At 47.4% G+C, this 15,371-nt stretch overlaps 1 protein-coding gene across 5 annotated transcripts in view; it reads right to left on the reverse strand.

Moving 5' to 3' along the window:
* Nucleotides 1-369: 369 nt before the first annotated feature.
* Nucleotides 370-15,371, reverse strand: part of JCAD (junctional cadherin 5 associated) — a 52,131-nt gene continuing 37,129 nt past the window's right edge. For all 5 annotated transcript variants that reach the window (XM_068673623.1, XM_068673622.1, XM_068673625.1 and 2 more), the window contains 2 exons: nucleotides 7,045-10,691; nucleotides 370-3,902 (listed from right to left, as the gene is read on the reverse strand). In XM_068673623.1, coding sequence (XP_068529724.1) covers nucleotides 3,868-3,902; nucleotides 7,045-10,691 — 3,682 coding nt within the window. In that variant the 3' untranslated portion in view covers nucleotides 370-3,867. The remainder of the gene's footprint in view (nucleotides 3,903-7,044; nucleotides 10,692-15,371) is intronic.

The following is a 15,371-nucleotide window of genomic DNA, read 5'->3' on the forward strand; positions in this document are numbered from 1 at the left end:
GAACTGCTACTTAAAATGCAAGAACATCTCACTTGTACTTTTCTCCCAATTGCTTTTCTTTTGAAAAGGGGCAGTGAAGAAAATATCAACACTTTAACCAGCCCAGAAAGTCCACTATTGTAAAACTAACATTCAGCTGGCTGGCTGTGTGCTAAAGGCAACAGAGTATTGACCCAAGATATTAATACTGATTTATGATATTAAACAGAAATATTTCACTAAACTCAAATATTTATATAAATAAGCTCAATGGGACTGGCTATTTTAAAAGGGTGCCCACTTGACAGATTAATTGTATTACTTGACCACTTTAAGCACATATTGTCCTTTATTTCATTTTATTTTATTTTATTTTATTTTATTTCCCAGCAGTTGTTGGCTGTTTCAGTGTATAGAAGCTCCCACCAGCCTTTCATTTTTACGTGCTCCATCAGGAGCGGAGACAAGGGAACTCGATGGGTTTGATGCAGTTTGCAGTTGTTTGCAGTAAAGACTAATCTGTGGCACGAAACACAAGTCTTTCCTATGCCTAAGGAAAGCTTTTTTGAGTCAGTAGCTGACAAGTGGTGCTTGTTCAGGCCTACTGCTGGGCTACCAGTGATTGTGAGTCATGCGAAGGGATTTCCCTCCTTTGCCTCTCTCGTCCCACCCTATTTGTCAGTGATGACAGTGGGATTTCAGAGACAGGAGCATTTCTCATTGCACTCTTTTGTCTAGTTCAAAATGCCTCTAGCAAGGACTGGGGTGGGATCAGGGAACCGTGGCTCTTCCCGCAGACCAACTCCTGACTCGTGCTCAGGGGAACCACACGAGGGAGCACTCTCACCTTCCAAAAATGACATTCCCATCAGGGAGTTCCCGAATACCTTCTCGCTTCGCACCTCTCTGCTCCAAACCCGAAGGGACTGGCTTTTCTTGGTCAGCAGCTGCGAGCAATGCTGGAGACTGGTGTGACTCTTCTTTCCCAGGCAGAAGATGAGACCTCAGGCTGCGGGTTCACCATGTCCCTCCCTGGCACCAGCACTGGTACTGTAGCGCAGCCACCAGGTGCTGTTATCTCACTAACCACATAAATTGTTTTTTTACCCTAGGAACAGGCTCCACATCCTCCTCCTCCTCCTCTGCATCCACTCAGCCCTGAGCTCCTGCCCTGGCCATTGCCAGTGACAGCTGTTGCCATGACAGCTTTATTGAAACAGGCACTGAAAATCACCATTAACTATTTTTTAACTGCATCTGGTGCAGAAGGAGCTTTCTTTTGACTATTTGCAACTGGCAAAGGGCTTCTGGAAAGGTGTTCACCTATGGTATCATCCCCCAAGCCCGTTCAGATAGCTGATATGGCACAGGTGCCATAGAAACACTAAATCATAGTCATTCCTATGTCACAGTAGGAATATCTAGTGTGGTTAGACTAGCACACCATGTTTAAAGCAGTACTAACTCTAGTCTTCCATCCATTGGTCAGCCACATTGCTGCAAAATAAAGCTTATTAATGTTTTAAGTTTTAATTTCTCATTGTTGGCCTGTAAAACCAATTCTTCCTGTTGCTTTTTTTTTTTTTTTTAAATAATAAAAATATTTTGGCTGTTCACATGTTTTGGAAAAGCAATTACTTGACATGAGTGGTGAAACAGACGGTGAAGAAGCAAGTAACCCCTCCCCATCAGAAAGGGGAAAAAAAGCACAAAAACTTCATGTTCCACACAGACATGAACTGAAGGTAGCAGGACCAGAGATATGTGACATTTACAGTTCTCCAGAAATCCAGGGTAAATTAAATCCCTCAAGTTATTGCCAGGCATCTCAGCTTTGCTAGTAAGTGGGATGGTAAGAACTGGAGCAATTCTTTTTAGGAAGTAGCTCTTTATGGATGGAATTAGCAGTGGGAAACATGTTTTGCAGCCACTTACCAGCCCCCAAATGTGCTAGATGGAGATAGACGATTATTTTGAAACAAAGGTGAGTATAATAAGGATGGTAGGAACAGCTTGTCAACAAGCATTGCTAGACAGCATGCACAAGAGTTAATAAAATAAATTATACACCACAGTTTCTTTTCAAACAAGCTTTAAATAGTCCATATGTAACAGAATCGTGTTACAGACAAGAAGTTCTTTCTGCCAAAACACAGGATGAGTGTTCTTTCCAAAGTACAGACTTAGGAAAACATATTTCAAGAAATCAGATTTTAGAAAATAAAATTATGCTAAAAACAAACAAAAAAAAAAGGATAGTAGAATAGACCAGTGATGTACATGAACAAGTCACCTGAAGAATGTTAGTGTCCAGGTACTTACAAAAACTGCACAGGAGTGGACATAAAGGCTTTAAAGACACAGATCCTATGCAGGCTAATTCAGTCTCAAAGAGCAGAATGCATAGGCTTTATTATAAACTCTGTAGGTCATGCATTTGTGTGTGCAGATAAAATACATTAAAGCCATGTATTTGAATGCCTCAAAGAAGACATCTGAACTCCTCCCCGGCACCATCAGTGAGCTGCAGGGAAGAACTGAACCCGGGTTTATTTATTTTCATACACTGGCCCAATCCAAAACCACAATGTGCAAAAAGAAGTTAAGTGAAAGAAAGAAACCAGGTATTTCATCTGAGCTGCTCAAGGACACTGGGATGAAGATCCAAACTCTTTTTTTTTGGTAATCACAGTCACTGGAATGTTATGGCAGCAACACCAGCCCAGACGGTTCTCAGCTGCGCTTCAGAAAGTTGCTCCAAGCAGAGCGATCCAAGGGTTGAGCGGGGAAAAAACAGAAATTAACCCTGTAGTACATACACACATACATACATGGATGGCTCTTTTCCCAACAAAATAAGGGAGCACTACTGGATCTGTGGCAATACGGTGTGCATTAAGATACACAAGTGAAATCTGCTTGGGTCACCTTCACTCAGACGGATAAGTCTTCTTAAAATATAATAATAATAATAATAATACTTCTTTATACTTGCCACTTGTTAGCAATTGTTTACATCGTAGAAAAATAGATAGTATTCTGTAACAAGAAATATAGTTACTTTGTTAAAATGGGCTATTTTAAACCAGCTACTATTCTTTCATATAAAGAATTTCTAAACAGCAAAACAAAAATAGGTAATACTGAGTGCAAAACAGCCAGTGGTATACGTTGCATTGGTCTGAAACACTAGTTGCCAGCTACTATAATTACACGTTCTGTACATTGTACTACAAAAGTCTTCATCTTTTAGAAGCTTTGGGGTTTTTGCTTTTCTTCTCTCTAGGTGGCAAGTAAGTATTTAATCCGAGTAAATTCAAACTCTGGAAGTCAGAAATAATTTCACAATCAGCCTTCGCTCCCATTGTCTCACATTCCTTCCCCCGCTTTGTGCAGCAGCACTTTCTACTTATGGCCAAAAATCCCTTAAGTTAAACAAAGTTTAGACTATAGAGACTGAGAAGTTTAGCTTATAAATTCACATTCTTTTCAAAATCATTTCACTAATCTCCCACGTTTACATTTACACCAAAGAGAAAGCTCAAAAGCCTCGCTTTATGCACTTCATCATCCCTGCTGAAGACTGAAATGCTGCTCAGACAAAAACGCTTTGCCAACTGTAGGCATTAAGTCTTAATGCTACAAAGCCAGATGGTCCCAATGTAGAAGTCAGACTTTTCTGCGGTCTCCGCAACAGTTTCAGACACAAATAGCTAATTCCTAGTGCCAGTGGTAAAGGCATTACCAGTACACCATGAACACCACGAATGGAGGCAACTTCCAAGCATCAAAGAACAAAAACATACAAAAAGCACCCAGCAAAAAAAAATAAAAATCAGTGAAACATTCTTAGTAGAGCAGGAACCTCTGTTCTCCTCTCAGTTCATCTCACACCTTTTCAACTTTGGTGGGGTCATACGTGTCTGAAAAAGAGAAGAAAACGCCATCAGTAAGGTACTGTGAATCTTATTTAAAACTGATAGGTACAGCAAGCCATGGAAATACATCATCTTTTTCCTAATTTTAATATAAAAAGGGAAGCTAAAACTACTACATTCCTGACCCAAATTCTGTATTTGCACCGGTGTAACCTGGGAGCAACTCAGATCAAATGCATCGAGATAAAACTTGGGAAGCCTTGGGTAGGTTGGAGCAAGCTCACTGACTGCTAAATGATTACGTCTGTTTTTCAGGTGCTTCGAGAGGGAAGGACATAAGATTTGCCCCCCTTGTATTGAAGACTCAGGACAGGGAGATGCTGCAAGCTCTTTTCATCAAGATCTTTTCTTTTGATTGTGTGTCCCCAGCCCAAGGTTCATTCAGTGGTGTAGCAGAAAGCACTGCTGTTACATCCCTGTGGTCAGACCGACCTGCTTCAGTCCGCAGCTCACGGTTTGAATGTTACTCACTGAAGTGAGAACTGGTTCACTAACACTGGTCTTGGCTTTTAGCCTACCTCTCCTCAGGTCACAGGACACGCCTCACTTTGCATTTCTTCTCTGAATGCCCAAGGATGCTCTTCTATCTTTTATGTTGGTGTGAGGGAATGTTTTCATTCCAACAGGCATAAAAATCCTCAGAGGGGGATTTCTGCTTTAGGTGCAAGTGTCCATCTGTAGCACCCAGACCCACGCCAAGGCTAAGAAGAAGCTTCTGGGTATGGCCCTAGTGGGTGGATTCCCGGGGAGGGATCTGTGATTGTTTTTCTTGCCTTCTCTCCCCAAATTGCTAGGCCAGCTAAGAAAGGAGCCTGTGCTGTGCCAGCACTACCTCTGTTTTCCGAAGTGCTTATCACTATGAAGCCTCTTCTGGTATTTCCAGCCTTCAAGGACAGCCACCACATGAATGCAAAAAAAAAAAAAAACTCAAGGGGAAAATAGTGTACGAGGGCCAGTGCACTCCAGGACAATGCTTGAAGCATCTTTCTAAGCTTCAGGCATTGATGGTGCAAGAGGATGTCTCCAAAGCAGCGATACTTTTTCAATTGCAAGTGTTTTTTCCCACCTAACCTACAAGAACATCCACAACTTCTCAACTGCTCCGCATGAGGTTGACCTAAGGATAAAAATGGATTCACATTTCAGAAGTCTGATTTTCCTAAGGCCTCTGTGGCCCCATTTTCACACACGTTCACGCTGTGAGGGCTCACCACAACACGGAGGTGCTGCCTTTGGGGGAGAGGAAATCAGGCCACAAGATTTGGAACTGCGTGGCCCAATTTATTCCCTGATAGCTTACCCAGATCTTCAGCATCTAAACCAAGGCCACAAAAGGCCCAGACTGCCAGGAAGACTCTTGGCTGCCTCAGACTGTATCTGAGGGGCAAATACTGGAACTCCTGCACTGCTGCACAAACATTTATTCAACATTTGGTTAAGCTAACTTGAAATACTCTCTACAGACACAAAGCCAGATCATTAGCCTCACAGAAGCAGTCTTCAAACAGCAAAGGAGAAAAGACATCGAGGGCATTTGGGAACATTTGGAGATCAGATTGCAAGATCAGCTTCTTGCACTGAGTTTCAGGAGAGGTCTTACTCTGAGATGACTGTTGGAGCAGGAGTTAGCTAGGACAAACATCAGGCTAAAAAATCCGTGATTTTCTACACAGAAATCTTCAGTCCTGCCTCACTCAGGTCAGATAAACACCTCGTGGCTGTTGCAGCTGCGAGGGAACTGCTGCAATGGGAGCACGCTGCAGAATGCACGCCTGGCATTGTCAGCAGGAAGGATAAAATTAGACCTCATTTACTGCAGAATAACTCAAAGATTCCAATAAAACACACACAATCTGTTTTGGTACATCCCTGAAGTCATGTCACCACAAGAGTTATTTTCTTCACGCCGGCAGAAACCCCCCGGGAGGAAAGCGTATGGGAGGCGTGTGGGGCGTGCTCGCCCTGATGGGTATGAGGAAGCTGAAGGAACCCACTTGGAAAATTGGGTCTAGAGAATACAGTTCAGGGCAGAAAGAGCTGCAGAGCTGAGGGATAAGGAGAAAGACACGGAGGAAAAGGCTGCAAGACTGCAGGAGTCAATACTCAGAACTCATAAAAACACATTTTTTTGTCAGAAAGAAAGAAATACTTGCACTTTGAAGTATGCTCAGTTTAGTTCCAGTCCCTCTGTACTGGAAAACTGTGAACAGATTTGCATTGATGGGGTTTAATGAACAACCTGGGCAAATTTCAAGGCAGAGTGTCAGCTGTTGCAAACGGGATGGAAGAACGGAGGAGGAGAGTAACAGTAATTGAACAATTTTCGCACCATACACTTGCTCACTCCAATTCATTTCATGTAGCAGACAGGTGGCCCGGGACATTTGTCCCTTTATGCAGATCTATGGCAATGACTGGTTTTCAGTTGCTCACTCCATCCGATGCCATATGAAAACTGCTTTGGAGAGAGAACAGCTCGTGCTGCTCTGGGGATGCATACAGACTACACAAGTTTATATGCTCTTGAGAGATGAGGAACATCAGAAAAAAAGAAAAAAAAAAAGGTGTTCACTGAAAAAGACAACTTTCCATTTGACCCGGGAGTAACAGCTATTCTCAACATATGATCTGGAAAATATTCATGAGAGAGAATTTTCCAGGCCCCTTAATGCAGCCTTTTCCCAGAGGCTTCCCAGAGGAACATCAGATTTTATTTTTAGTTTCTCTTGAGCTCTGATATGGCATGTGTCTACTGAAGTATCAGAGAGGGAAAAAACGCGTACTCAGGGAGAGGCTGCGAGTAACTCACCACACGTTCCCAAGCACTGGCACAAGAGTGGCTGTCTTTGAACCCCGCTGGTTGAAGCTGGCAGCTCCCTGAAACAATTCGACAGAGAGCAGACCGCAGGGAGCGCGCCCGTCGTTGTGAATGAGCTTCAGTGTCACAAGTTGGCTTTACAGCAACTTGTCCTAAAATAGGCTCCCTCCTTACCTCTTCTGCAGGGGGTGGCAGCCAGATGGGGATAGTACCACCTACAGCCTGTTGCTATTTGAGCCTCGTTACGTGGGCACAGGCAGAGCTTACATAAAGCAGCTCCCCCTTGGCTCTCCAACACGAGGGTCTTACCTAAAGAAAAATCTCTGTCCATCTTCTTCTTGTCCACTCCAGCTAAATAGCCGTTTTCGCCGAGGGAGATGACACGCTTGGACACAGCTCCGGAGTTCGCCACTTTGCTTCCTCTCTCCTCTGGTGCCCTCGACAGCTTCTCCTCGTCCACCTCCTCTCCCGAGTCCGCGCTTTTAATGCTCAGGCGCCGCATCCGGGACACGGAGTCTACTTCCTTCATGCGCACCAAGCGCTCCATGGCAGTCCGGCTCGGGGGAGACGTGAGCTTGCCTTGGAGCGTCTCGATCACTTTTGAGGTGCTCCTCACTCTCTTCTCCGAATGCTGAGACAATGGCTTGGGCACCGAGTTTTGGTCTTCGTTTTGGCTGGGACTCGCAGGTTGTTCAAACGCTTGCTCCCTCACCAACGTTTTAGGGCCGCCTTCGCGGTGCGTGGCCTGGCATTCATCAAGGTACCTCTCTCGGTTCCTCTCTCCAACAAAGAGCGCGCTCTCTGTCCAGCCACACTTGCGCCTGCCTTCATAAGAATCATCTTTTTTTCCTTCTTTGCCACTTTCTGTGCTCTCCGCTGTTGACTCAAAGTCCTGGGCACCGTTCACAGGGCTCGCGCCTGGATGGGGCCCACTGTGGTCATCAGGAAGGAGAGACTCCACTGCTATCTCTATGCCTAAAATTCTTGCAGCTCTTGCCTGCAAGGACTCATTCACGGGGATTTCCACTGCGTTCGCATTTGAAGAGTGATCACAATTGTTAGCACCAGGTCCTGGGGCTACATCAAGTCCCACTGACCTCAAATCCGGCTCAGAGCGCCCTTGGCTCCTCTTCGTTAAGGACAACCGTACCACTGAGCCTCTCTCTAATACTGGATCGTTTTGAGGAGCTGCCCCTTTGCTGAGTTTCACGAAGTCCAAGTAATTTTGGTCTTCGCTCATCTCCTGTAAAAGGGGATTATTGAAAGGATTGCCATGGTAGCAACTGCTTGGGCTGCTGGACAAGAATCTCTTGATAGGTCCCGCGCGAACGGGCTGCTTGTTTGCTCTGCTCTTGGCTTCCTCTGCCCTCATTTCTGTTATCAGGCTTCCATCTGCTGGCCTGACTCCTTCACTGCTCCCTCCTGGCTGCGAAGAGCGTTGAGAGCCAACGCAGCCCGGCTCACCACCGTGCTCGGTCCCCACGCTCCAACTTTCAGACTTGCTTTTAACTCTCCCTGACTTCAACACGGGCACCTCTGGCACACCCGTTTCCAACCTCCCACCACGTTTTGGCTCCTGGTTCTCATTCCTGGACGCCCTTCTCTGCGGAAGGGCATGTGCCAGCGGAGAAGCCGCAGCGCTTTCCAAGTCTTCTTCACTGCTCGTGCTCTCCTCCTGCCCCTGCAGCTCCTTGTTGAAACTCTCCAGCTCGCTTATCGCGTCCCAGGGGCGGCGACTGACGGGCTTCAGAAGGAACTGCCCAAACAGCTCCTTACTGTTGCAGGGAGCGCCTGCTTCTCCCTTAACCACATCGGCCTTGGGAAGAAGGCCATTCTCCCTCTCCTGGGCGTGCAGGGGCTGGCTCTGGTGGCCCTTTGGCGAGGAGGCCTGCAGGATGGAGGTGGCAGTCCTGGAAAAGGCGCTGTTGCTGGACTGGCTGAGGTACGTCTGGCCCTTCATGCCGTAAGAGCTCTGCCTGCAGCCTCTCTCGTCAGAGGGCGACCCTGATTGTTTTGACCTTGTGGTGGATGCTGCACATCCCAGCTGCTTCGGAGACAGCAGCCTGGTGCTGTCGGGCTGCCCAGGCTTTGTACCACGGCAAACCTCCGGGCTCTGAGGTTCTTCGGAAAAACTGGTCTGTGTCTGCTGGTCTTTGTACTGATCACCTGGCCAGGAGCCAGAGTATTTGAGCTCTCTGTGTTTTGCAGGCTGAATAAATCTGAGGTCATTCATTTGTTTGAACTCTTCTGGTCTCCACAGCTCTTGTTTTTGTAACTCATTTTTATTGGTCATGCTTCCTGTAAGCGCCTGTAACTCCAAGTCCGTCGAAGACATACTTAAGAGACTTTGTTCTTGCAAAGCCCCATTGTTATCAAACCCGTTCTTATCAGGGCTCTGGGTTATGTTGTTGTTCCTATCTGTATCTGGCAGATTTGACTCTGATTTAACTGGGATGGAGACCAAACAAAATATAGTTTCATTCATTTTTTTCTTTGAACTCTTTTTGCTCTGCATCCCAGTTCCAGGTTCAAACTTCTTCACTTTTGTAACGGTCTCGCAGGTGCTGTCCATATGTGAGCTCCTTGCAGGAAGCCTGCCTCTTGTGTACTCTGTGCCGGCGTCGTTACGGGGGCTGTGATTAGTTGAGCTACAACTGTCTCTTTGGTCCAGCAAGGCACAATGGTCCTGATCGCGGATGGACGGCGCCAACCACCTGCAGCTGGGAGTGGAGCTGTCAGAATTTCTTTCTCCCTTTGCAGAACCCGGGGAGTGTGCTGCATCCAGAAAGGCACTGTGGTACTGCGCGTCGAGATCTCGCTCCTGCAACGTGCCAGCACTGGGACTCCGCGCGTTTTCACCGTGCTTGGTGCTGTCCTGCAGCCCTTCGGGAGGGGTGGCGATTTTAATGTGCCGTATCCGAGGGTCGTCGAAGGGGATGTACTGCACAGAACGCAGGTGCTCAGCGGGGCGTCTCGGGTGGCTCTGCTTCCCGTGAGGAGGGTGGCTGTCTCTGCAGGGGTCGCCCCCTCTTTCAACGCTATTCGCAGGCGGTCGCTGGCAGGTGACAAGCCGCTCCGCCGCGTCCTGCGGGCTGCTGCTGGCATGCGTGGCATTGGTAGGCACTTCGCTGGGGGAATGTGGAGTCACGGCGTGGTGGGGAGGGGATTTGTAGGATGGGGGAGGTACATAGACCGGGGGCTCCAAACCCGAGTCTTGAACGCAGGCGTCTGGCCTCGGCTCGTGTGCTTTGGCTAAGTAGGGAGTGGGGTCGTCCTTCTGGTGGTGGTCCTGAAAGCCAGCGGTGTCAGCGGGTGCCCTGCTCTGCCGCTGCAGTTCGTAGGAGGGAGGCAGCAGAGGCCTCCCATACTTGGGTTTCACCAGGGGCAGGAAATGGCTCCCCGTTTCGTGGTGTTTGGCCGATTCCACAGCCGGCCTGCTTTGGGGGTAGGACGGGGCTTTACTTGTGCTGAGGGAGCTGTTGCTGTTGGTCAGGGAGGGCATCTCCACGCACCTCATGCTGTCTGGAGACAGGACTCTGGGCAGGGACTGCGATTTCCCCTTGCTGTGGGCACTCAGCACATCGTCTCGCAGGGTCAGTGCATACAGCTCCTGGAGCAGTTTCTCCCTCTCGCCGTCCGACATTTGCCTTCCAACTTTTTTCGGCTGGTTCCAGCTTTCCAGCCTCAAACCTTGCCAGCTGCAGTCGCCGGGCGCCTCGCAGTTCTCCGGCAGGCCACCTCTCCTGACATACTCTGCTCCAAGCCCTGCCTTCAGCTGAGCGTCCTTGGGGTGCCGGGGCACCCCGTGGGCTGCCGCCAACCCTTGCATTTCCACTCCTCCTTTCTGGGAGTAGCCCTGCAGCACGCTGAAGTCTTGTCCTCGCCGCCGCCAGTAGGCCAGGTCCTTGTCAGCCTTGGGCTGGGAAGGCCACGCTAGTTGAGGCCTGTCATAAGTCCTGAAAAAGAAAGGCAGTGTCACAGGCACGTTTCCACAGCCGCCCCTTCTTTCCCTCATGGGTGATCCCGTTAGGTCGAATGCTGAGTTATGCCAATGGGGTTTCTGTAATTATTTTCAACCATGACACTTTATGATTTTAGTGAGAGGATTTAAGTCAGTCGTTAGCACGAGCAGAGGAATGGCGAAGGAACTGATGCTCTGCTGGCATGTTGTTAGCTGTGCAAAGCTGTTAGAAAGAGACACGAATGCACACGGTTACACGCTCTGTGAACACGTCCAGCCCTCCTCAACTGGCAGACAGAAATAATTACGTTGAGTTTATTTCTGCACTCTGTTACACCAAAACCTAGAAACTTTAAGGGGACTATAGAGATAAACAAGTTTAATAGGAATCTAAAACTAAAAAGTAGAGGATAGGGAGAACAGGTAGAGGGCTATTTCTTAAGATACATTCTGTAAGAAGCACGATTTGCATCCTAGTGCAAGAGCTGAAATTAAACACGTCATCTCCTGCACTGATTCTCGTTCATCTTTCTGAGGGAACAAATCTCTTTAAAGGGCTTTGGATGAAATGATACGTGCCACAACCATGGTGACGTATTAGCACAGCTCTGAGTAAGGTGGAACCACTCTTTAAACCTAAAACACACCAAAAGAAGTATAACTTTTTTAGTTTTGAACAAAAGAGGGGTGACCTTCAACAATCCATTACTGAAATACGAAACACAACACACATTTTATTGCAAATTAGAGATTCAGAACAGAGGTTTCCATGAACAGAACATTTTTTTCATGTGTTCTGAACAGACTGCAAACTATTTTGTATATTACTGCTGAACAAAATTGGTATCCTTGCATATAAATAATTAAGCTTCTACTTGAACCATGTCCTGCTATCCTTGTGCCTAAGGTGTCCAACAGTGTAGCTGCTATTACACTCCGTAGCTGCCACCAGCATACGACTAGAATGAAAAATCAAAATTGACATAAATAGGACAAGGATGTAGAGAGAACCCAAGAATTTCTTCCTCTTCCCTCAACCTCAAGGTATATAAACACTGTCATCTAGCTCATTCTTCTACTAAAAGTGCCCTATTTGAGTAGTAGTTTGTGAAAAGATAATATAATTTAAAATTCAGAATGAGAATCGCATCATCCATCTCCACAGTAATTTTCTTTTGTGTAGATTATCTTCATGGTCTGACTACACAAGTTTAAAACTAAGCTGGGATAAGGAGCATCTTGTTCACATTAACTCAACCGAATTAAGACTTAACATCTGAGCAAAGCGTTTTGCTTCTGAAGCACAAAGCACAGTTCAGTTGCTGAGCCCCACGAAGTAATAAATGTCTTAATTAATCAATGAGATATAACAGGACGCCTCCTATACTGGAAAGTTGATTGCAGTAACAACAAACATTTCTATGCATTTCAGCGTGTAAAAACATGCAGCTGAACAAAAGCTGCCTTCTTCTGAAATTGATCACGAGGGGATGGGCAGCTTGCTCTTTCTGTTCTGTCAGATCTGCTAGGAACACAAAATACCTGGTGTGATTTCACCATTCATCATTAAAGGGACTATAAAAAAAATCCCAGAAAGTACAGAGTCATAGATTCCGAGATCAGAAGAGACTGTTACGATTATCTGGCTTGACATCCTGTTCAATGCAGGCCAACACAACTCCCTGAAATGGTTTCTGCTTCACTGGCAGCAGGTCTTCTAGAAAAGCATCTAAAGTCTGGATCTTTAAATTTCCGGAGATGGCGAATCTATCATAATTATTGCAAGGGTTAATTCAGAGTTAAAAACAAACAAACAAACAGGAAACAAAACAAAATGAAACATTGAATATAAAGTGCAAACAAGTTCTTATCAACCTAACTATGAGAACACTGGGGGAAGGAGGTATGGGGGACAATAATGCTGCGATTTGCAACAACTGCAGCTAACAGTACAGGAACGAAGTGGGCTGCCTGTTTAAAGGATTTAATGGGAAATTGGGAATAGGGAAGGAAGCATTACTCAACCCTTTCCTAGGAAACCACTAAAAGAACAGTTTGGGTTAGTTTGCTTTTTTAAAGACAAACAAAACCCAAGCTCGGATATTCATTGAAGTAAATTTGGTCTAAGTTAGGGCAACTTCAGTTACAGAAGGGATGTTCCTCCATTTATTAAAGCTATTTGAAAGATTTAATTTATTTCTAAAGAGGAAAAGATTAACAGCTAGGCTCCGTAATAAATTTCTAAGCACGATACAAACCACCACGTGACCACCACTGCAGCATGAGTGCAGAAAAGACGTTTAAAAGGTGGTATTTAGGGCATTTTAAAGCTGATCTTTCCTATGGTCTATTCATTCACGAGGCAGAGAATCTCATTCTCTCCAATGCCTGACCCAAGGAGCTGGGGATGGTTACACACAGCCTGCTTCCCGGGCCCTGTAAGCCTCTGGAGAGGATGGCACCGCACTGCGCAGGGCAAGGGGATGCTCCACAGCCTCCTGACGGGCCTCCAGCCTAGCACAGCCTGAGGACACCTCTGCTCCTGAGGATTTAGGGGATCTATGACACTGCTGGGTGATCTAATGAAGCGGTGGAAAGGGGAAGCATCCCAAAGTCGCCTCAAGTTCAAAATGCTGCCTCAGCAGTGCCACAGGTCGGGATGGTGAATGCCACTCGTGCTGTGGTCTTTGCATCCAGGACATGTCATCAACGAAGAGCTCTCACGGTACCTTTTACCACTCCCTGACCATGCTGCTCCCAGTGCACAAGTCTGCTTTGCTCTGGGCTGCAGCCACGGTGGTGCACGAAGAAATGTGCTTCTGGCCACAGGGAGCTTCACAGCTGGCTCTCTGGTGGCAGCCAGGGACAGAGGGGTTCCACGCACCAAGAGGAAGATTTAATCATTGGGAACTTTTTCTACAAGGACTGCTTCTAACAGACATCACGACTGCTGTCATAAAGTGCTTTGAGCTGAATCTATATAAAATTAAGCTAATAAAGCATTCTAAAAGCATAAACTCTTGCTGGCTCTCTACGAATCTTGGGCCTCTGCAAGAAAGGAGGCCATCAGCCCACCCTGTGCTGGCTGCACGACCACATCTCACCCAGCTGCTGCTCTCACCACAGCAGGACGAAGCTGCCCAGAGGCTGGAGCAGGACCCACCAGAAGTAAAGGAGCATGGCACAGGGCATGAAGGCAAAACCCTGCAGAATGAGGCCATTGTAGGGCCATCTAACAACAGCATGGCAGTTTCAGTCCTTGTTTTTTTGGCTCCTAGTGGGTAAACAGAAGGCATTAGGCACCCAGCTGCCCAGGGTGCATGAGATTTTTTCACCAGGACAGACTTTGTGCCCTGCAGGGAGGCACTGTGAAGAACTTATTTCCAGGATTTTGGCAGCAAGGTGGAAAAAATTCAGAGCTCTGTTCTGGACAACTGGCAACTTCTGTTCTATTTTGGGCTCCTATCCTCACAGCATCTCATCCACGTTGCAACACCAGCACAGTTGTCTAAGTTTTGCAGCAGGTGATCTCATTAATGATGCTATCTGCTTATCTCTAAATTGGCTAGCTACCAGCATAGTTCCACACAAGCAAGGAAGCGAAGTGCATCTCCTCCACGCTCAGATGAGACGCAGGAGTTCTGCAAACGGTCCCGTCTCTACCCGTAGGGGCAGCCTCCTCGTTTTCTTTGCCTCACAGCCTCTTCCAAACCTTTCCCGCGTGGCCTCCTGATGCTCGGCTAAACCAGGACAGCCAGGACATCACTCCCACCACCACATGGAGGTTATGCTCCCCCAAAACCTGCCTGAAGAACACCAGGGTGGAGCAAAGCACGTCAGCAGAACAGCGGAACAATCCCAATGTGTGGAGACAATAGCAGCACCTCCTGACCTCACAAAAGCTGGACAACACCCCATATTTCTGGGGTGCTTGGAGGCTCATCAGCTCTTCTACACCCAGCACTCTGAGCATGAGTTGGGACACACGCCTTTGCCACGTTACTGAAGGTCTTTGTTGGAGGACGAGGTCCCGAGGCGAGAGCCTTGCGTCCTGCTTTCAGTTTCAAGCCCGTTCCGCCAGAGGAAGGGGCTTTTCCTCACGAAGCACCCCCGTCACAGCTGGGCTGGCTTCCAGTTCTGCTCTCGCCCCTTTCCTTTGTTGATCGGGAGCACTCAAATAGCCACGGAACAATGCCCGAGCCGTGCTGTATACACACAGCTCTTCCTGCCCGGCCTGCCCCGGCCCCGCCGCGCACGTACTCGGCGGTGAGCACCCCGCGGCTGTGCAGGCACGGGGTATGGAGCGGCGGCCAGAGCTTCCACTGGCTGTGAGCTGCTTTGAACAGAAACACACGGGCACCTTCGCCTGTTTACTCCACGAGAGCAGCCTTCGGAAAACCAGAAAGTGCCCTGTGCGTGGAGGAACCCACCAGGTGGGTGAACCCACCACAAAACCAGGCCATGTATGTGGCAGAAGAAGATGGGCTCTTTTTTTTAAAACTACTTACTTACAAAAGGAAGAGCTTCTGCCTCTCTTTTTTATTTTTATTGCGCTTGGACTGAGCTTTCCCCAGCCCCTCAGCAAGGCCTTTATGTGACAGACCATATGAGCAAATGGCATTTCCCCTCGGGTGGCCACTTCCCACCACCCCGGTACCCTCAGGGGCCTCTCCGA

Source organism: Anas acuta, chromosome 2 (assembly GCF_963932015.1).
Source record: "Anas acuta chromosome 2, bAnaAcu1.1, whole genome shotgun sequence".
NCBI classification, from domain to species: domain Eukaryota; kingdom Metazoa; phylum Chordata; class Aves; order Anseriformes; family Anatidae; genus Anas; species Anas acuta.